Source organism: Nomascus leucogenys, chromosome 12, assembly GCF_006542625.1.
Source record: "Nomascus leucogenys isolate Asia chromosome 12, Asia_NLE_v1, whole genome shotgun sequence".
Lineage (NCBI taxonomy): Eukaryota > Metazoa > Chordata > Mammalia > Primates > Hylobatidae > Nomascus > Nomascus leucogenys.
This window is the reverse complement of record NC_044392.1, coordinates 32042662-32066270: the sequence shown is the minus strand read 5'-3', so window position 1 is coordinate 32066270 and position 23609 is coordinate 32042662. Positions and strand designations below refer to the sequence as shown.

Sequence of the window (23609 nt, the reverse complement as noted above, 5' to 3'; positions counted from 1 at the left end):
TAATATTCTTGGACTATAAAACGAGATGGTTTTATAAGACTGCATGTGAAATTAGGACCCATATGATGAAGGACAATTAAAAAGGAAGACCCACTGATGTGAGTCAATGAGTCAAATGCAAATCAGATTTGCATTTTTAGGAAAATAATAATAGCAACAACAAAAACTCTGAAGCTCAGCACCCCATATTAATTATATTATTTAATATTTATAACAGCTCTCTGCTATAGATATGATTATTATCCCCATTATAAAGAGTCTCAAAGAGGTTAAGAAACAAATTCAAAAACTAGCAGAAGACAAGAAATAACTAAGATCAGAGGAGAACTGTAGGAGGTAGAGACACGGAAAAGCCTTCAAAAAATCAATGAATCCAGGAGCTGGATTTTGAAAAGATTAACAAAATAGATGGACCACTAGCTAGACGAATAAGAAAAGAAAGAAGAATCAATAGCCACAATAAAAAATGGTAAAGGGGATATTACCACTGATCCCATAGAAATACAAACTACCATCAGAGATTACTATAAACACCTTTATGCAAATAAACTAGAAAATCTAGAAGAAATGGATAAATTCCTGAACACATACACCCTCCCAAGACTAAACCAGGAAGAAGTCGAATCCCTGAATAGACCAATAACAAGTTCTGAAATTAAGGCAGTAATTAATAGCCTACCAACTAAAAAAAGCCCAGGACCGGATGGATTCACAGCCAAATTCTACCAGAGATACAAAAAGGAGCTGGTACCATTCCTTCTGAAACTATCCAAAGAATAGAAAAAGAGGGACTCCTCCCTCACTCATTTTATGAGGCCAGCAACATCCTGATACTAAAACCTGGCAGAGACACAACAAAAAAAGAAAATTTCGGGCCAATATCCCTAATGAACATCAGTGCGAAAATCCTCAATAAAATATGGCAAACTGAATCCAGCAGCACATCAAAAAGCTTATCGACCACAATCAAGTCGGCTTCATCCCTGGGATGCAAGTCTGGTTCAACATACACAAATCAATAAACAGAATCCATCACATAAACAGAACCAATCACAAAAACCACATGATTATCTCAATAGACGCAGAAAAGGCCTTGGATAAAATTCAACACCCCCTCATGCTAAAAACTCTCAATAAACTAGGTATTGATGGAACGTATCTCAAAATAATAAGAGCTATCTATGACAAACCCACAGCCAATAACATACTGAATGGGCAAAAACTGAAAGCATTCCCTTTAAAAACTGGCACAAGACAAGGATGCCTCTCTCACCACTCCTCTTCAACATAGTATTGGAAGTTCTGGCCAGGGAGATCAGGCAAGAGAAAGAAATAAAGAGTATTCAAATAGAAGAGAGGAAGTCAAATTGTGTCTGTTTGCAGATGACATGATTGTATATTTAGAAACTTCCATTGTCTCAGCCCAAAATCTCCTTAAGCTGATAAGCAACTTCAGCAAAGTCTCAGGTTACAAAATCAATGTGAAAAAATCACAAGAATTCCTATACAGCAATAATAGACAAACAGAAAGCCAAATCATGAGTGAACTCCCATTCGCAATTGCTACAAAGACAATAAGATACTTAGGAATCCAACTTACAAGGAATGTGAAGGACCTCTTCAAGGAGAACTACAAACCACTGCTCAAGGAAATAAGAGAGGACACAAACAAATGGAAAAACATTCCATGCTCATGGGTAGGAAGAATCAATATCGTGAAAATGGCCATACTGCCCAAGGTAATTTATAGATTCAATGCTATCCCCATCAAGCTACCATTGGCTTTCTTCACAGAATTAGAAAAAACAACTTTAAACTTCATATGGAACCAAAAAAGAGCTTGTATAGCCAAGACAATCCTAACCAAAAAGAACAAAGATGGAGGCATCACGCTACCTGACTTCAAACTATACTACAAGGCTATAGAAACCAAAATAGCATGGTACTGGTACCAAAACAGATATATGGAACAACGGAACAGAACAGAGGCATCAGAAATAACCCCACACATCTACAACCATCTGATCTTTGACAAAGCTGACAAAAAGAAGCAATGGGGAAAGGATTCTCTATCTAATAAATGGTGTTGGGAAAACTGGCTAGCCATATGCAGAAAACTGAAACTGGATCCCTTCCTTACACCTTATACAAAAATTAACTCAAGATGGATTAAAGACTTAAATGAAAGACCTAAAACCATAAAAATTCTAGGAGAAAACCTAGGCAGTACCATTCAGGACGTAGGTATGGGCAAAGACTTCATGACTAAAACACCAAAAGCAATGGCAACAAAAGCCAAAATTGACAAATGGGATCTAATTAAACTAAACAGCTTCTGCACAGTAGAAAAAAAAAATTATCATCAAAGTGGACAGGCAACCTACAGAACGGGAGAAAATTTTTGCAATCTATCCATCTGACAAAGGGCTAATATCCAAAATCTACAAGAAACTTAAACAAATTTACAAGAAAAAACAAACAATGCCATCAAAAAGTGAGCAAAGGATATGAACAGACAATTCTCAAAATAAGATATTTATGCAGTCGACAAACATATGAAAAAATGCTCATCATCACTGGCCATTAGAGAAATGCAAATCAAAACCACAATGAGATTCCATCTCATGCCAGTTAGAATGGCGATTATTAAAAAGTCAGGAAACAACAGATGCTGGAAAGGATGTGGAGAAATAGGAACGCTTTTTACAGTGTTGGTGGGAGTGTAAATTAGTTCAACCAGTGTGGAAGACAATGTGGCGATTTCTCAAGGATCTATAACTAGAAAAACCATTTGGCCCAGCAATCCCATTACTGGGTATATACCCAAAGGATTATAAATCATTCTACTATAAAGACACATGCACACTTATGTTTATTGAGGCACTATTCACAACAGCAAAGACTTGGAACCAACCCAAATGCCCATCAATGATAAACTGGATAAAGACAATGTGGCACATATACATCATGAAATACTATGCAGCCATAAAAAAGGATGAGTTCATGTCCTTTGCAGGGACATTGATGAAGCTGGAAACCGTCATTCTCAGCCAACTGACACTGGAACAGAAAACCAAACATTTCCCATTCTCACTCATAAGTGGGAGTTGAACAATGAGAACGCATGGACACAGGAAGGGGAATATCACACACTGGGGCATGTCAGGGGATGTGGGGCTAGGGGAGGAACAGCATTAGAAGAAATACCTAATGTAGATAAGATGACAGGTTGATGAGTGCAGCAAACCACCGTGCACATGTGTACCTATGTAACAAACCTGCACGTTCTAAACTTGTATCCCAGAAATTAAAGTATAATAAAAAAATTTTAAAAAAAGAGAAAGTTGCCTTAGTCACATAACTAGTAAGAGACGTGGTTGGGAGTTTGAACGGAGGCCAATCAGTTCCAAATCCGTGCTGTTGATCATTAAGCTGAACTTATGGCAGGAACTTGGAAGACATGGTAAAATGGGGACAAACGTGGAGCCAGGGAGACTTGTGAAAGTGCCAACACTCCTACTATACCCTGAAAGAAATATCTAGACTTGCTTTTTTCTAAGTCCTTTCCTCTAATTCTCTCAATTTCTCTCTCTTCCTCTAAGAGATGGGAATGCTGCTCTGTCACTCAGGCTAGAGTGCAGTGGTGTGATCATAGCTCATTGCACTCAAGGAATCCTGGGGTCTAGTGCCTCTTCTCCCTCAGCCTCCCATGTAGCTAGGACTACAGGCACATGCCCCATCCCTCGACTAATTTTTTTATTTTTATTTTTTTGTAGAGACAGGATCTCACTATGTTGCTCGGGGTGTAATTCTCTCTTGAAGCTTGTCCAATCAGGCTTTCGGCCACACCAATTCCCTGAGACTGCTCTCACTGAGGTCCTACACTTCACTAACACCAACAGCCTATTCTCCATCCTCATCTTACTTCACCAGGGATCTCCTGGTTTTCCTCCTACTTCACTGGCTATTTCTTCTGTATCATGTGTTGACTCTCCCTCATCTTCCCAACCTCCAAACCCTTGGAGTACTCCAGAGATCACTGCTTTGCTCTTCTGTGTCTAACCTCACTAACTTGGTGGTTCAATTCACTCTCTTGATTTTGAATACCATTTAAATGCTAATGACCTCTAAATTCTGTACAACCAGAACCATTCTCCTGTAGCCAAATGCCTACTCAACATCTCCATCCCCAAACAAATTTAGTTGTTCAATAAGCCTCTCATATTTTACATATCCCAAACTGAACTTCTGAATTTCTCCTCCAATCTGTAGGGCTCTTCCCACAGCCTTTCCATCTCAGTAGATTATAACTCCATCCTCCCAGTTACTCCGACCAAAACTTTTGGAGTTAACTGAGACACCTCTCTTTTTTTTCACAAGTCATATACAATGTGTCAACAAATTTTGGTAGTGGAAATGTTGTGGGATTTTTTAAGGAATCAGAGAGACCAATGGGGTTCAGGAGGATATTTATTATTTAGGTGCACTGGCCAAGTCGGATTAACATCCAAAGGACTGAGCCCTGAACAAAGAGTTAAGTTACCTTTCAAGCATTTTGTGGGGTGGGAGAAAGGGGTATCTGTGCAGGGGGAGGCATACTACAGAAGTGAGAAACAAAGACAGTTATTCAATTAATTGAGACATGCATTACATCATTTCTTACTTTTCAAGGAGAAACATTTTGCGACTTGAGTTTATCTGTCTAGTGACCTTGCAGCTGCACAGCTAGAGAAACAGGGTCTTCACAATGCCTGGGAAAGGAGGCTCACTAGCCACAGAAAAACAGGCAGTTAGTTTTTAAAGGACTCCAGCTCTTTCTCTTTCTTGAGGGAATTGGGTTTTCTTACAGACAACTGAGTTTCTGCTTACACATTATTTAATTTCTTTTCATTCCTGTTCCAAAAGAAGCCAGATACAAAAGGTTACATGTTGTCTGATTCCATTTATATGAAATATATAGAAGAGGTAAATCCATAGAGACAGAAAGTAGATTAGAGGTTCCCAGGGACTGAAGAGAAATGGGGACTAATGGCTCATAGGGTAGAGTTTTCTTCTGATAAAAATATTTCAGAACTAGATAGAGATTTTGTTAGGCCATTCTTGCATTGTTATAAAGAATTACCTGAGACTTGGTAATTTATAAAGAAAAGATGTTTAATTGGCTTACACTTCTGCAAGCTTTACAGGAAGCATGGTGCTGATATCTGCTCAGCTTCTGGTGAGGCCTCAGGAAGCTTACAATCATGGCAGAAGGTGAAAGGGGAGCAGGCATATCACAAGGCAAGAGCAGGAGCAAGAGAGGGATGTGGGGAGGTGACAGTCACTTTTAAACAGCCAGATCTCACAAGAACTCATTCACTATCATGAGGACAGTACCAAGAGGATGGTACTAAATCATTCATGAGAAACCCCACCCTCATGATCAAATCACCTCCCACCAGGCCCCACCTCCAACATTGGGGATTACAATTTGACATGAGATTTGAGTGAGAACACGGATCCAAACCATATAAGAGATGGTGGTTATACAATGCGATAAACGTCACTGGATTGTACACTTTAAGATCGTTGTTTTATGTCATGTGAAATTCACCTCAATAAAAAAAATTTAATGTACATTCAGCCAAAAGATTTGGAATAGGAAAGGTCATGGAGACATATTAACAGCCATTTGATGGGTGGTAAGGAAAAGAGTGGTTATTAGACTGCTTTGTGGCCCTCAAAAGGTAGAACTAGATTGAGTTGGTGAGTGTTATAAAACCATCACAAAACCCTAGAGAGAGGACCCAATGCTGAAGAACCATTTGCCTGCCACGAGACATGAGGGAAGTACCAGGGAATGCCATTGAAAGCAGCATCCCTGGGTCCAAGGGATGGTCAAAGGACCACTACCCAACCCTTCCCTAGCCTATGCCTCCATTACAGATGACCGCAAGATTTATTTGCTCATTGCAGCCAACCAAGGCTGCACTCACTGCAGTTGCTATCATGGGTAGAAGGAATGTGCAGTAGAGAATTAACTAACTGCCCACCTACCTCCACAATCCTATCAAGACAAATCATCATGGCTCACATTTCCTTACATTTGGCATGTAAACCCCTCTTATTGTCTGTCGTCTGTCTCCTAGACAGTTCACCTAAACTGTTCTCTCCTGACCCAACCTTGATTTTCATCCCAAATGCTTCCTTACCATCCCTGGGATTCCTGTCTTAACCATCACCAAACTCCCCTCAATCTTCCAGTTTTCTGTTCAAACTTTTCTCCTACCTCCTTGCTTTGTCATTAGCCCGACTGCCTCCCAAGGACATCACTTACCCTGCAGGTGTCTCAAGATGACAGTATTTATTCTCCACACAGCACATACTTCAGGGTTGGAAGGCAGGGGCAATCTTCTCCTTTATAACGAGTGCCTCTTATATATCTTTGTTCATCTGCCCCCTTGTAAAAACACACACACACAGACACACACACAAAGAAGAAATAAAATAACTCTGCTTCTTTGAAGCTTGTGATACTGAGATAAACAATTTCACTGTCCTCATTGTAGTGACCTCCCAACTCCTCATGCAAGATTGGCTTTGGCACCTGGCTCCTGATCTTCCTCTCCCTGTAAGCACTTCTCATAGTCTTATGGGACTTCACCATCCATGGCACAACCCATACCACAGCCGAGATCCTCAGCTCTCCAATGACATTTTCCTCCGCTAGACTTGAGCTACCTCCTTCCCTAGGCACAGCCTCAACCTTGACATCACCTAAGACTGTACCATCTCTAAAGTAACATGTTCAAACACTTCACTCTTTAACCACTGTCTCCTATTCTTGCAAGTGTATTGCTCAAGTATCTCATTGCAATGCTTTTTACTCCTACCTCATTGAAACTCCAAGCCATTAAACATTTCCTTATTTCTAACCATCAGGTTTCTCCTTACTTGTTTGTTTGTTTGTTTTTTTCTTTTCTTTTCTTTTTTTTTTTTTTTTTTTTGAGACAAGGTCTCACTCTGTTGCTCAGGCTGGAGTGCAGTGGTGTGATCTCGGCTCACTGCAGCCTCCATCTCCCTGGTTCAAGTGATTCTCATGTCTCAGCCTCCCAAGTAGCTGGGACTACAGGTGCGTGCCACCACTCCTGGCTAAGATTTTGTATTTTTATTAGAGACGGGGTTTTGCCATGTTGGCCAAGCAGGTCTCGAACTCCTGACCTCAGGTGATCCACCTGCCTCAGCCTCCCAAAGTGCTGAGATTACAGGCATGAGCCACAACGCCCCACCTGGTTTCTCCTTATTTATTTCAAGTCTATGCTGCACTATTAAAACTGCCTTCACAAAAGTTATAATAGTGAGAAAATTATGACAGTGAAAGAGATCTGATATAATCAACCTCCATCTTGCCTTTACCTTCCAGACTGCCCTTAATAATCCTGGGCTTGGGCCAAGATATCTTTGGCAGAAATTTAGTTTATAGCTTAAATGATAATAGCCCTTCTCCAAAACTAAACTGCCTTTGTAAAACTAATAAAAGACCAGCAATGAAAGGTTAGGAGGAGGATAGGAGCCTGAATTCTGCCAAGGTGTAGATGTAAGCAATTACCAACTGTTATTTCGGAGGTCACAAGATTTGCAACATCCCCAATTACTCCTGCAGATAACAGCACTATCATAGAATCTGATTGGCCTCTTGAGATGTCTTTTCAGATTCTTACATTTCAACTGGTGGCTCTACCTGGACCCATCCACAAGTCCTGTGGCTCCACCCAGAAGCAGACTTAACATGTACAAGGACCATTTTCCACACCACTATGATTTCATCCCAACCAATCAGCAGCACCCTTTCCTCTGCCTGCCAAATTATCCTTGAAAAATCTTAGCCTTAGAATTTTGGGGGAGGCTGTTTTCAGTAATAACAAAACTCTGGTCTCCCATTTGGCCGGCTCTGCATGAATTAAATTCTTTCTCTATTGCAATTCGAATCTTGATAAATCACCTTTATCTGGGCAGCAAACAGAATGAACCCACTGGACAGTTACACTGTTGGCAGATATATCTTGCTTCCAAAATTGGATTTTTGTTAAATGAATTTACTCTATTTTCTTGATATTTACAACTGTGAATGTTGTGTCTGAATTCTCTTTATTTCTTGTTGAAAAGAAATATATTGCTACAGCCAGTACATACAGATGGATAGCTAATTACTCAACATAGGGGGCGATGTGACCATCACTGCAATGTGCAAGTGAATGTTACCCATTGTCCACTTTTCCCAAACTACATAGTGTTATATGGTATATGACCCAATCAACGGTGGCAAAGCTCCAGAAATACCACATAGACATCAGGGACTTATTAAACTAATCAGCCTATAGTCCTTTTTCAGTAACTTCCAAACCTGGTTGTGCATCCAAATCACTTGGTAACATTAAAAAAAACAAAAAAATATACACACAACATTCGCTCCCAATCCTACTGAATCAGAATATTTTGGGTTGGTTCAGGAACAGATTCAGGAGCTTTTCAGGGTCCAAGGTTTATATAATTTGAGGTCTCTCTTTGAGAAAAGGAATGTAAAAGTGTCTTGCTTTTATAGATTTTACAAAGATGTATTACCATGTAAACACATTCCTAGGACCCAGGCTCTTGTAATTTAAAGGTTTATCTAAGTAATGGGCCCTGAAGCTTAATTTTCATTATCTTCAGGGCAAATTACCTGTGGGTTAGGGTTTAGGAATATATCTCTGTGTGTATGTGCGTGCACATGAGCATGTACGCTTGCGTGGATTTTTTTTTTTTTTTTTTCTGAGACAGAGTCTCACTCTGTCGCCAGGCTGGAGTGCAGTGGCGTGATCTCTGCTCACTGCAAACTCTGCCTCCCGGGCTCAAGCGATTCTTCTGCCTCAGCCTCTTGAGTAGCTGGGACTACAGGCATGCACCACTATGCCCAGCTAATTTTTGTATTTTTAGTAGAGACGGGGTTTCGCCATGTTGGCCAGGATGGTCTTGATCTCTTGACCTCGTGATCCAACCGCCTCCACCTCCCAAAGTGCTGGGATTACAGGCGTGAGTCACCACGCCCAGCACTTATGTGGATGTTTTAAGCTCCCAGGTGAGTGAATACAAAACTAGATATTTCCCTTCTGTAGCATCTGTACTGTTTACCCTATGTACCTCAATATTTTTTCTTTTAGTATCTTTCCTTTTTCTCTCTTATTACTTCCTCTTGTGCTATTTTTACACCTCCTTTTTTAAAAAAAATTTTCCCTTTTATTTCTATTGACCTTTAGCCCTCACAATGATTCCTACAAGCCCCATTTCTGTATATGGGGATTGAAATAATTGCTGGACTTTTGAGAGATAGATATATTAAATTGCAAACTGGCAGTAGTGGGGGCAGTTGATACATAACTGGGTTTTAAACTCTAGCCTTCTGAGACCACTCATTCTATTTGTGAAAAGTGATTCTACTTCTTATTATGAGCCAAAATATGCATTCATTCATCCATGCGTTGATTTATTCATTCAATAAATATTTGTTGGATGTCCACTCTGCATCAGGAATGTGCTAGGTTCTGGGAATACAGCAATGAACAAGGTAATTTTTCCCTACCCCTAAGGAACTTAGAGTTTAGTGGGGAAGACAGACATTAAACAAACAATTGTGCAAGTAATAATCTATAATTATTTATTACAATTAAAGGAAGGAAGAGACATATGGGTTATGAGGGCATTAAAGAGGAGACCTAGTCTAAGTAGCCAGTTCTCATGAAGGGACATGTATTAGTTGGAGTTCTCCAGAGAAAAGAATCAATCTGGTGTGTGTGTGTGTGTGTGTGTGTGTGTGTGTGTGTGTGTGTGTTGGGGTGTGGGGGTGTGGTATTTTTTATAGAAATTATCTCACACAATTATGGAAGCTGAGAAGTCCCATGGCCTGCTGTCTACGAGCTGAGAACCAGGAAAGCCAGTGGAATACTTCAAAGTCCAAAGGCCCTAGAACCAAGAGTGCCAGTGTTGGAGGGCAGGAGAAGATGGGTGTCCCAGCTTAAAAAGAGAGTGAATTCACTCTTTTTGCTCTACACAGGGCCTCAATGGGTTGGATCATGGCCACCCACATTGGTGAACGCAATCTTCTTAGTCTACCAATTAAATACTAATCTCTTCGGAAATACTCTCACAGACACACTGAGAAATAATGTTTTATCAGGGTGATAGAAATCTTCTGGAGTTAAACAATGGTGATAGCTGTACAATCACATACATTTTTAAAGGGTGCGTTTTATGGCATGTGAGTTTTATCTAAATAAAATTTCTAAGAAAGGACCTTAACACAGAGATAAACATAAGCACATTTATTGTCAACCTTTATAGTGTCATGTCAAATAGGTCTGACATAAGCTTAAATAAATATATACTTTAAAAATTATAAAATATTTTAAGTTATAATTTAAAATTCTCAATAAAACTCAAACACAAACCACATTGGTATTTCACACAGCTAATTTCTATTGCAGTTTACATAAATATTTACAACACTTAAACAATTTCAAAGAAAATAACAATGTATTCCATACATAGCCTGATCACAGTAGTTGTTCTCTTATTTCCCAGAGTTTTTCTGCCCCTTTAAAAGAACCTCTGCTGTTCTGATTCTTATCACATCTCTGTTTTGACTGTTGGCTTTGTCATTGCCAGTGTTCAGCCAGAACTTCTCTGAAACTTTTTTTTCAACACATGCTAAGTTAATGGAAGTGTAGGAGAGTTTTGATTCTCACACTCCTCAAGGCTAGAGCAGCTTTGGCAATTACTGACTGAGAATTTCTCATTGCCAGTCATCAACTGAAAACTGGAGATTCCTTTGGAATTGTTAAATCTGCTTATAAATAAACATAAATGCTTGCTCACACAGGCATTCCTCTCCAGAGCACCCTAACATACAGAAGAAAACAAATAGGGAATAACTATTAGACATCTTCATTCATTAAAAATCTACCAGATGACTCTTTTACATGGTGAGTTTCTACTATGAATTTAAAATCTTCCATAATATACAAGGATTATGTTTACATATCACATCTGACAAACATCTTTGTAGGAATGCAAAGCACATCCATCTTTCTGTATTCTTTTCCAACAAAGACATTCATAAAATTATACCTTCGTGTGTTTGCATTTACGCTTTTATTAGTTCAAAACATTTGGCCTCATGGAAGTTTTTCATCATGGAAACCACACAGTTCTGAAAAAATACCTGACAATATATAAACCTTCCATTCAGTTTTTACTCTCCAATTCTACCATGTTTTCAAAAAACAACTGCAGTAAAAACACTCAGAACTTTATTCTGGTTAACATCATGCCTTCCTAGGGGACAATAGTTTCCCTTTTTGAGATAAATTTATAACAGATGTAACATAATTTGTTAATAAACAACAAGGGGGTAATCTAGAATAAGTAACTTTTACCATATCATAGTTGACAACATTTACAAGTTTTTTAAGTCCCTACAACACTTGTATTGAATGAAGAATTATGGAAGATTATAATATATTCAATGCAAGTAAAAATATCACAATCCTTAAGAACTCTTTAAGAAGCACTGAATCCCATAGGGATGAAAGTGATTAAATTGTGCATAGTAACCCTCGCACAGAGCATTCAGTAGGATTTGCACCGTTAACAACCCTCCATGCATTTGCCTGTGGGCATTCAACATCTGTCATTTTTTTAAGTTATAATATTTTTAGTCATTCTTTTCCTCTAAACTCTTGATAATTATTATTCATTCTTATGACAGCAACTGTGTAATCAGCTGTCGAAACACTGTGAAGGGCAAAAGAAAGAAAGCCACAAAATATTGTGTTTCTGTGCCAAGATTTTACAGCGAGCAAAGGAGAGTTAGAAAAGGAATTCTGAGATTTCAGAGTCTTGGTCTCTTCACCTTTGCTTGGAAGAAAATACCCTTTCCATTCATTAGCCAACACTTTCTTGATCCTGAGAGTAGAAAAGGGAACACTGAGTCTTTTCAGTTGAAGGCTGTCCTTGCCGACTGGACTTTGATCTATTGAAGTGGTGATGGGTGTTGTGGTTTCAGCCATAAAGGCATCTGGCATAGTAGGCAAGAAGGGCCGGAGACCTGAGGAGAGTTATCTGTCTCTGTTAACTTCAGTGTATCCCTCTAGTTCCCCAGATGCACCTGTGTTTCTGTAAATATAAACATGCATGTCATCAGAACACTTAATATTCTGCATACTGATCAGGACAACAAAATGTACCTTCTAACACAGACCACTGTATACACTCTCACTAGGATAGACCATGTAGGAACATCGAATTCTATTCAGTTAGAACAGTGATGATGGATACTTATTATACATCTGTCAAAACCTGCAGAATATACAACACAGAGTGAATTCTAGTGTAGCCTGTGGACATTAATGAATAATAATGTATCAATATTGGCCCATCAGTTGTAACACTAATATAAGATGTTAATAACAGGGGGAATTGGAGGGGGTGGTAAGGAGATATGTTGGAACTCTTTGTGTTTTCTGCTCAATTTTTCTGTAAACTTAAAACCGCACACACAAAAAAAGTTATTTTAATTTTTTAAAAAGTATTCAGAGGGTCTTTACCTTTCCAAATTCTCTCAAAGCAGGTCAGAGTAGTTAAGAACACAAATTTTAGAACCAGACTGCCAGGGTTTGAATCCTGGCTACACCACTTACTAGCTTTGAGATTTCAGGCAATTTACTTAACTTCTCTCTGTCTCATTTTCTTCATCTGTATGATAAGAAATAAAGTAACAGGCCAGGCCCAGTGGCTCACACCTGTAATCCCAGCACTTTGGGAGGCCAAGACAGGCAGATCAGGAGTATGAGACCAGCCTGGCCAACATGACGAAAAAATAGAAAATCTCTACTAAAAATACAAAAATTAGCTGGGTGTGGTGGCGGGCACCTGTAATCCCAGCTATTCAGGAGGCTGAGGCAGGAGAATTGCTTGAACCCAGGAGGCGGAGGTGGCAGTGAGCCAAGATCATACCACTGCACTCCAGTCTGGGCAACAGAATAAGACTCAAAATTTAAAAAAAAAGTAAAAAGAAAAGATAAGAAATATAGTAACAGCCCTTATCTCAGAGTTTCTAGCTTAGAAAAATTCCTAGAATATAGTGAGTGCAATGTAAGGGTCAGCTATCTTCATTATTATTGTCTATCATAAATGAAATTACACAATAAAGCAGGATCTGTTTCTTTCCTCTCCTTCTACAAAAAATAAAACAACTTTCCAGAACAATACCCAGATGATTTCTCCCCTGCTCCCTCCCTAAGACATTGGCAAGTTTGGAGGGTTCAAGGAGAAATAGAGCATGTAGAGAAGATACATCTCTCATAACCATTTGTGATTTATAAGTCTTACCTGATTCTTTTGAACTTAAAGGATGTAAGAAGGCTTTTGGTAGCTTCCATCTGATTCAAGGCTTTGGCAGCTGCTGTGGAATACATGAGAACACTAGGTAAAGCACTGTCTTCCAACATGAAGAGAGAAAAACATGTGGAATGTTCAATGGCATGCTTTGTATAAGAATGCAACTTACCTGGCAGGAACAAATTTCTTTGCTGCGAAAGAAAAGACAAACAACCATTAATTCAGACTAAATGACTTTTAAGGGTATATTAAATCCAAATACAATATGACTTAATTCATCAAGTGTTGCAAACTCGATGCTTCAGGGCCTCTGTAATAATCAGAGCACAAGCATGGCTCGGTGGCATCTAGGGTAAAATGCAAAGTGCACAGCCATCCAAAGGGCATAGCAGCTTCCTAATGCCAGCAAATAGCTATGGGGTCATCTTGCCTGATTCAGTTCCCAATCTTTTTTTTTTTTTTTTTTTTTTTGAGACAGAGTCTCGCTCTTTCACCCAGGCTGGAGTGCAGTGGTGCAATCTTGGCTCCCTGCAAGCTCCATCTCCCGGGTTCACGCCATTCTCCTGCCTCAGCCTCCCGAGTAGCTGGGACTACAGGCGCCCGCCACCACGCCCGGCTAATTTTTTTTTGTATTTTTAGTAGAGACGGGGTTTCACCGTGTTAACCAGGATGGTCTCGATCTCCTGACCTCGTGATCCGCCTGCCTCAGCCTCCCAAAGTGCTGGGATTACAGGCGTGAGCCACCGTGCCCGGCCATCAGCTCCCAATCTCTCTTGAGAAGCCCAAAGTCTTAATTTAAATGTGAGACTTCCTATTTTGTAAATGTCAGAACTTAACTCAAAAATGTTTTAAGCACTCTTAAACATGTAAGCCAAACAAACCATGAGTGTAGTCAGATGTGCTTGCATATTCCTTATGAGATACTCCCAAATTTAAGCCTGTACTCCAAATAAATCTCCTTAGGAAGAATTTTATCCATTTTCCTTAGAGCTCTCATCATGGCAGTCTCATTGCACAATTCCTGGAGGCATTATATAATTCAACATGAATAGCACCCCCTGGAGTTGTACAATATTAGGCACGACTAACATTTTTATTTCCTAAAACTCTTCCCAAACTGAGTTGTACTACTAACTCTTTTCTTAAGACTTCTGCTTAATTATACCGCATTTTATCCAGATTCTAATTATTGTTTAAATTAGTAAGCAAGACCGTGACTTATCAATGAGAAAGAAATGTATTTTCAAAAACATTTTTGAAGTACATTCATAAACTCCCTCACCTTTCCGAAAGCATTTCCGAAGCCAGAGGAGAAATGGTGCTAATGTCAGGAGGGAGAGTCCAGCAGCAGAAAGTCCAGCTACCAAGGGAATGTTGGACTCAGTGGGAGCTAAGGAAACAAGAGACGAAGAAATGTCATGAGGAGGAATTGATGTTAAAGTCTCTCCATCCTGTCCCTTTGGCCTTTTTTCTGTACATTCATTACTAGGAGCAGAAGAGCTATCTAGTTTAATACAAGAAGCAGAGATGCGGCATTACAGGCCTTTGAGATCTGCTCCAAGCCACCTTTGAAGTTATTTCCACCATTGGCAGGCAGAACTCTAACTTGCCAAGCTCATTCACATACCACACCACACCTTGGTGAATAAACACTGCACTTGCTTGCTCTCTTGCTCTCACTCCCTCTTATTTTCCATTTCCCCTTTCTCCTCTCCTCTCTCTGTCTCCTTTTTCCAGTTGTCAAAATTCTACCCATTCCATCAACATGCAACTTCTGTTTTTTCTCTGTCCCCATACAACTTAATATCCACAACTTGTCAACCTGGGTGACCTTTCTGGTTTGGATATAATGAATAGTTGATTACTGTAACAAGATAGCTCCCCCTTTTTCTCTTTAATCCCCAGACAACCACCATCAATCAATGCATCACCTTCACAGGTAGGTAGCATGCCAGACCAGTGTCCTGTGGCACTACATGTCAGAGCTGCAGAGCCATTGAGCGTCCATCCTTCAGGACAGGTGAACTCGCACACAGTGCCAAACACGGGCTCCCCACTGCAGCTCATGTTGATCTTTCCCGGAACTGCCAGGCTTGAACATTTTACCACTGCAAATGTTAGGTACACAGGCAGAGTTTCAGAAAAATCTACTGGAAAACTTCTAAAACTTGTTTAAAGTCAACAATAAATGTAATGTGTAAGCACTACTTAGTTTTCAGCATGTAGGAAATTAGGACCAAACCCCCTTGGAGCAATCTAGGTTCAGAAACTTATGAAGCATTTGACCTGTACCCTAAAAAAGTCTGCACTCAATTCTACCTTGGCAGGAAGGAATCTCTTCTGTCCATTGTCCCTGAGATGTGCACTCAAGTTGAGTTGATCCATGTAATTCAAACCCCTCCTCACAGCTGAAGGCACAAGAGGACTTGTAGGTGAATTCTCCAATAGGGGAATGAGCACACCTCACCAAACCCTTCGGGGGCTGGTGGACAGCATTGCATCTCACAGCTGGAACACAGGAGAGGGCACTTTAGAAGTTTGTTTGCATCTCCAGCAATACGTTTCCCAAGGTAACCAAGTTCCTAAGCTCTTCAATAGTTTTTATATCTTAAAATAAAATAAAAACAAAGACTGTACCTTCACATGTGGGCTTCTCGTTGTCCCACTCCCCTGTGGGGCCACATTGGAGCCTTTCAGATCCCTTCAACACAAAACCCTGCTCACAGGAGAACTCACAGCTGGACCCATTATGGAAACTGCCAGAAGCACTAGGAAGACAATTCATGTAGCCTCGTTCAGGGTTGGACAAGGCCATGCACTGGAAAGCTGAGACATCAAAATGATGGTCAGAAAATATTGCAGTGGAACTGGAGACTACTTGGCATTTGTTGAGTGAACCCAGTTCATTCAAGCAACACTTGGAGAACTGAAGATTCTTTATAATTCCCTGGACAAATGGGAAGGTGGCTGTGTTTTCTTTGAATTTCAGCCCCTCACTGATCGTGGCACTAATTAAAAGACTAATTAATCAGAACATTAGTTCCTGAGCACTGTTCTTCTAACACACAAAATAAATTATGGTAAAGGGAAATATTTCACACAGTCTGAGGACAACATATGGGTCATGGATGTTTATAGATGGTGCCAAAAAGAAAGAAAAGAAAAAACCCCTATAAAATTTGTCTGTTTTGCAGTTTGGTTTTTGTGTTATAATGTTTTGCTACTGGAAATCATTCTGTGCTGGCTTTGGCTAGGAGAAGGCCAGTGCCTGATAGTAAAAACTGCTTGTTTTCAATATCCTTGCTCTCACTTTAAAGTGAATTAAAGTTTACTGCTTATATATGTATCAATACTATCTCTGCAGCTGACACCATGCTTGAAACAGTCTCATCACTGCTAATTATGAGCCATTTCAGAAGACAGGTGTGATGAGAGTTTTACATTCAAATCATGTTCTCATTATTCTGCTTTCCGAATTTTCTAATATGATTCCTTTAGATTAAGAATTCTGTCTATTCCATGCTAATGTCTATAAAGTTTCATCAGCACATCACAGTTAAAAAAAACCAGCAAAGGATTCATTCTTAACACATATGATCCTTTCCCTGGCCAAACTTTAGTTCTTTTAAATGAATCTCAAAGATATGAGTGTTGCTTATCAAATCTGATTTCTATAGTTAAAGTGGGTATTGGTTTTTTTTTTTTTTCATTGTCCAAGTTTGAAGATGGTTGTTCTTTAAGAAAGTATAAATCGAAGGATCTCAAGCTTACCTTCACAAACTGGGATTTGCTGTGTCCACTGCCCTTGAGTGGTGCATTCAACCTGGGCTGGTCCCTGCAACATGAAGCCTTCCTCACAGGTGAAGTTGCAGGATGATTTGAAGGTGAACTCTCCAGCAGGGGAATGGCTGCACCTCACAGAGCCATTCTGAGGCTGGCGGATGGCCTTGCATGTCACAGCTGTAACAAATATACCCATTGATATTAGCATGGCCTAGAATTAGCTTGCCCATTTCCAGTATGGGTTGAGAGAAAGAATGTTCACAGTAAGTCTCCATGTGGAGCAACTCTACCTTTACACATTGGCATCTCGTTGTCCCAATTCCCAGATGAGGTACACTGAAGGCTCTGGGCTCCCATTAGTTCAAATCCTTCTTCACAGTCAAATGTACAGGTTGTGTTCCACGGGAAGCTTCCAGGGTTTGGGAAACATTCCACGAACCCATTGGCTGGATTTGTCACAGCATCACACTCAACCACTGCGGATTTGAAAGAGCACCATGAATTTTACAGAAGAATGATCTTTTCACTTCCTATTGAGCTGGGTGCATAACAGAGTGAGGCAGCTGCCTTCAAAGGGTGTATCCCAAAGTCCTATGTCAATTCTTAGGGACATGCACAGACAGAATAAAAGCTTTTATTCTTTTTCATGGATAGTCTATCTTTTCTGATTTTCACTTTGCCTATGCTGAGTGGTCTCTAATCTATGTTATTGTTTACGTGAGGTAAAAATTAAAAAAAAATAGATTCCAGATTAGGAGTTATGACTAGTACTGACATACACAAGCTATTCATTTATTTTAGCCCATCAGAGCCTGAAGAACTGATTTTTCTTTTTTTTTTGGCCTCTGGTTCAGAAAGATAAAATTAAGAGAGAAAAAGAGATACTAAGACTGCTTGACTATCATGGTCTTAAGTTAGTCCCATGGCTTGGAAAAATTAAACAGGGAAAGAAGATGAGAAATCCATTGAGATTTCTAGAGCTTTATTGTTTTATGGTCTCCCTTACAAATCACCAGAGCCTCAGAAACACCCATTTCAAGCATAGAATTAAAAAAACCTCTCTCAACCCAAGCAGGTACTGGGTTGGCAGTATACATTGGCTGAGAGAACGAGTTGTATTAAAAACAAAAACAAAAACAAAAAACTTTCCCTGAAGTTTTGAAAATGTAAGTTGGATTAAAAAACAGAAGCAATGAGAGATAAGTTAGAGAACGTTCTGTGCATTCTCAGAGGGATTTACCATTGCAGGCTGGAATAGGAGCACTCCATTCTCCAGAGGACATACACTGCGTGGTCTCCATGCTGCTTGGCAGGTAGCCCCTATCACAGCTGACAGAGCAAGAAGAATTGTAGCTGAAGTTTCCCAGTGGGTGACTGCAAACCAGGCTTCCATGCTCAGGGGATTCCGGGGCTGTACAGTTCACAACTGAAAAAGAAACCCAAATCAGTTCTGCTCATCTCTCACCTTTAACAGATAAGAACACTGGAAACTGGAACTACAGTTTGGTTTTTTTTAGTTTAAAAATTTATAAAATTTCTAATGGAATATGTAAAATTGACTGTAATTCTACCCCTTTTCTTTTATTCATGAAAACACTGATCCATAACAACAACAAAAAAGCAGTGACGGCAACCATAAAAAAGAAATATTGAGTGATATGGGGAGAGTAGTGTAATTGTGTTTACCTCAAAACTGCTCAAATTTTATGAACAAACACAGCAAACTTAGGTACCACAACAAATTTCTTGTTACTTTTCTCGCAACTGCTAAAAATACTACGGTAAGCTTCCACTCAGGGTGAGAACCATCCACAAAGCTATGTTTCAAATTTAAGTACTAGAATACATTACAAATTTTAAAACCCTAATGCTGCACTGTCTACTATAGTAGCCACTATCTATGTGTGGCTACTCAAATTTAAACTTGAATTCGTTGAAATCAAATGACATTTAAAATTCAGTTCCTCGGTGTCACCAGCCACATTTCAAGTAGTCAATAACCACATGTGGCTCACAGCTACACACTGGAAAGCACAGCTATGGAACATTTCCATTATCACAAAAGCTCTACTGCACAACGCTGTGCTAAGGAATCTTGGAGAGAAGCTAATCTAACTCTCTTAATGTACAAATTTAGGAACTGAGACCTCATTTCATTGAAGCGACTTGCTGCATGCTACACAGCTAGTCATTACAGAGCCAGAGCATGAACCAAGATACCCTGGACTCTGTAACTTACTCATTTCTACTGCAACGTCTTGTTACCACCTAGATGATGTGAGTATATGTTCCTTGCAGGGACACAGAACTACGGTTTATTGAATGTGTCCTGTGTGCCAGGCACCATGTAACCATGAGCCTATGAAGGTCACACTATTATTATCCTCATTTTACAATGAGAAAACTGACATAGAGAGTTAAACTATCTTGTCAAGGTGCCAAAATAAATAACTGGTGAATCTAGGACTCAAACCCAGATGGGTCTGACTTCATAGTCTCAGCTCACGATCACCACATGACACCATCTGCACCAGGGAAGGGAAGGCATGCAGACCTGACTCTAATGCCAGCTAGGACATGAGATGGTGCTACCATCTCAAGTGAAGAAAGAGGTGAGAACCAGACTTACTTTGCTCACACTCGAGTCCACTGAAGCCAGGGTCACACTTGCAAGTGTAATTATTGATGGTCTCCACACATTCACCGTGGCCACTGCAGGATGTATTGGTACAGGCAGCTGCGGAAAATACAAAGCATGATGAGGAGGACTATTACTGTGCTTATACTGAGTGCCTTTGATTTTAGAATCAACAGTGTGCAACAGAGACATCAGCAGTGCTACAGAGTGCCATAGACTTTAACTGAAATGTTTTACAAAGTTCCAAATCTGAGTTTCAGGCCCACCTATCCTAAACCTTGATGCTAATGTATAGCTGTGGCTGGCACCTACCGTAGAAAATTTACTTCTTCACAAACTCTGAAGACAGTTCCCCTACCACAAATAAACAAGTAATTAAAATATGTATTGTGTGTGTGCATTTTTATATGTAAAGAACTACATATTTGCCTACAGTATTTATATATATTTTATATATATACACACACACACATATATGTGTATATATGTCTGTGTATATGTGTATATATGCGTGTGTATGTATAAAATGTATATAAATAATAAATACTGTTGGCTATATATATATACACATATATGTATGTGTGTGTATATATATGTGTGTGTGTGTATATATATACATATATATGTATACACATACCCATATATTCTTGCCCACATTCACACAAAACAGCAAAAGAGAGAAACTTTAGCGGTTAAACAGAATCTTTTAGAACATAAAATGACCACAATAGAGAGCAGTTTTTGCATGCTGTAAATTTGCCTAGATGCCCACACACTGAAACTACCTCCCACTGCTGCCGCAAACTCCCTACCTGTGTAGCATAGGGCAAGCTTCTTCTTGCTGCACCTCTCATCATTCCACATGCCCACATCTTTTTCTCTCTTGATGTAGATCTCCACGCAGTCCTCATCTTTTTGCCTATTGTTGGGTTCACCTGGAGCCCAGTTCTTGGCTTCTTCCGTCAGAGGTTTCTGGGTTCCTACCCAGACCCACACATTGTTGACTTTTCTGATTCCAATCCAGTAATAACTTGGTGAATAGCTCAATATGGAGTTTAGGTACTCAATCTCTTCTTTGTTTTGAATTGCAACCAGATGCGTGTACCTTTGCTGACAATAAGCACTGGCCTCGTCATAAGTCATAGCTTCCCTGGAGGTGTTGTAAGACCAGGCTCTACCCTCTTTAATGAGAAGCACTAGTGGAAGAAAAAGAAAAGAAATGGTAGTTTGGTGCTGCTGTGGTTTAACTCTGACAACTGTGCTTTTTATTGTCTTATTTTTGGCAATGTTTGTGACATGGCCCAGACTTTTCTCATCTTTTCAAAAGTAAGAGGTACGTATGAAGAAACAGCGACTTATTGTTTATCTCTTTTGTGACTGGCCACCCACTAGGTGTTTTACCCGCACTCACTCACAACATTACAGTATACCCATTTTGTAGTAGAATAATAATCAGAATAACTAAGCTTTATCGAGCACTTAGTATGCACCAAGAAGCACTGTATGAGGGACTTTCCATGAACCATGCTATTGAATCCTCACGATGCATCTGGGAAATAGGTCATTTATGATCCACACTTTACACTTAAGGAAAGGGAGACACCAAGAGATAAAGTAAATGGCCCCAAGCCCAGGGAAGAACACATTGCAGGTAGAGGTCAAGGATGCTGCCAGATATCCTGTGCAGGACAGCCCCAAACAAGCAAGGATATTTCAGTCTGAAATATCTATAGTGCAAGAATGAGAAATTCTGGTCTAATGACACTGACTTACCCAAAGTAAGAGCTGAGAGAAACTGTGAAGCAATCATGACTTCAAGAGTTCTTTTCACCCAAAGGTTTAGGCTTGAAATACTTTCCTGGGGAGATAAAACACAAAATGAATTAGAGAAGGAAATCCTGGGTAGCTAGTTACATTATTCTACCATGACATTTAAGGCAGCATCCTAAGGTTTTGGGTAAAGGACTCTAGTGTCATAATCTTTATTTCAGAGTTTAATCAAATGAATAAACCAACCAATTTTAAGATTTTCGTCATTTTGGTCAAAGAAAAAAGACAGGTTTTAGCTACAATACAATAAGAGCTTGTACCGATGTGGTTTTTATTAGAATGCCTTTTGCATATCTGTGTTTCATGGCCCAAGGCTGCCCTTATAAAGCGTTCTGCACTTACCGTTTTGGGAAGCAGTTGTTCAAACACAGGATCTCTCAGGTGGGTATCACTGCTGTCTCTGTCTCAGGTCAGTATAGGAGTTTTGATGTGAAGTCAGCCAAGAACAGCTGAACACTACTTCGGCTGAGGCCCTTTTATAGGAGGGATTGCTTCCTGTGAATAATAGGAGGATATTGTCCACATCCAGTAAAGAGGAAATCCCCAATGGCATCCAAAAAGTTTCCCGGGAATATCCACGATGCTTAAAATTACAATGATGTCAGAAACTCTGTCTCTTGAAGCTACTTCACCTTTGTCCATGCCTTTATATCGTATATGCAGTTTTATTAATATGACACAAATGCATGATTTTTAATTCTAATAACATAAAGTCTATGTCTTTAAAAAGTTGTAAAACTTTGCTTGTTAGTAGTGTCTCTCATGTAGTTGTGGTAGTAATTAGAATTTCAGAAACAGAAGGAAACCAAGAATAGGTTTGTCATCCATAGTCTACTGCCTTCAATTTCTCATTCGTAGCTGTGGATAACCAATCACTATTCATTTTTTCTTCCTTTTTCACCTGCCAATTCAACATATTTAACATTCAGTGTCTCACAGAGGAATGACTTACAAGGTAGATGTTAATCTTCAGATTTTGCACAGCAGTTATGCCTAAATTAAAATATTATCTAAAAATAATATCTAACACACAAATGGTTAAAATAATGCCTTATTTTTTTAAAAAACTAAGAAAAATTGGAAATAGATATTTACATCTGGGAAAGTTTCATGGTTTGTTCAGTGAAAAAAATAAAAAGGAGGCCAGGCACGGTGGCTCACACCTGTAATCCCAGCACTTTGGGAGGCCAAGGCAGGCGGATCACCTGAGGCCGGGAGTTCAAGACCAGCCTGACCAACATGGAGAAACACCATCTCTACTAAAAATACAAAATTAGCTGGGCATGGTGGCGCATGCCTGTAATCCCAGCTACTTGGGAGGCTGAGGCAGGAGAATCACTTGAACTCGGGAGGCGGAGGTTGCAGTGAGCCAAGATCATGCCATTGCACTCCAGCCTGGGAAACGAGTGAAATTCTGTCTTAAAAAAAAAAAAAAAAAAAAAAAAAAGGAAAAAGAATAAAAAGGAAAACTATATATCCATATTTAATTGGTCAAAATTTTGTTTAAAATTTTTGAAATGTTAATGTGCAAAGAATAAAAACTCTTCCACAATGTTAACAGTGACTAACTCTGGATGGCAGGATTTGGGATAATTTTTATATCCTTCATTATTATTTTCAAGATTTTCAAATTTTTTTCAATTTCCCAATTTTTCACCTTTATAGTAACAAGAATACAGTTTAAAGAAACTTGTCTCTAGGCCAGGCGTGGTGGCTCATGCCTGTAATCCCAGCACTTTGGGAGGCTGAGGTGGGTGGATCACCTGAGGTCAGGAGTTCCAGACCAGCCTGGCCCATATGGTGAAACCCCATCTCTACTAAAAATACAAAAATTAGCCGGGGTGTAGTGGCACATGCCTGTAATCCCAGCTACTGGGGAGCCTGATGCAAGAGAATCGCTTGAACCCAGGAGGCAGAGGTTGCAGTGAGCTGAAATTGCACCATT

At 39.6% G+C, this 23609-nt stretch overlaps 1 protein-coding gene across 1 annotated transcript; it reads right to left on the bottom strand.

Moving 5' to 3' along the window:
* Positions 1-10322: 10322 nt before the first annotated feature.
* On the bottom strand, positions 10323-22115 carry SELE (selectin E). Its single transcript, XM_030824001.1, has 14 exons — positions 22007-22115; positions 21608-21692; positions 20647-21030; positions 19826-19933; positions 18437-18622; positions 17487-17672; positions 17185-17373; positions 16051-16239; positions 15733-15921; positions 15345-15521; positions 14696-14803; positions 13583-13604; positions 13405-13477; positions 10323-12189 (listed from the first exon to the last, which is right to left on the bottom strand). Exons 2-13 carry the CDS (start codon positions 21642-21644, stop codon positions 13420-13422), a joined length of 1833 nt encoding a protein of 610 aa, XP_030679861.1. The 5' UTR covers positions 21645-21692; positions 22007-22115; the 3' UTR covers positions 10323-12189; positions 13405-13419.
* Between the last annotated feature and the right edge of the window lie 1494 nt (positions 22116-23609).

Excerpts from the sequence above, each read along its gene's own strand:
- SELE (XM_030824001.1), bottom strand. The coding sequence starts at position 21,644 with ATGATTGCTTCACAGTTTCTCTCAGCTCTTACTTTGG. Across the intron at positions 17,673-18,436 it reads TCCTATTCCAGCCTGCAATG|TGGTTGAGTGTGATGCTGTG; the intron begins GTAAATCCCTCT and ends TCAAATCCGCAG. Across the intron at positions 13,605-14,695 it reads TCGGAAATGCTTTCGGAAAG|CAAAGAAATTTGTTCCTGCC; the intron begins GTGAGGGAGTTT and ends TTTCTTTCGCAG.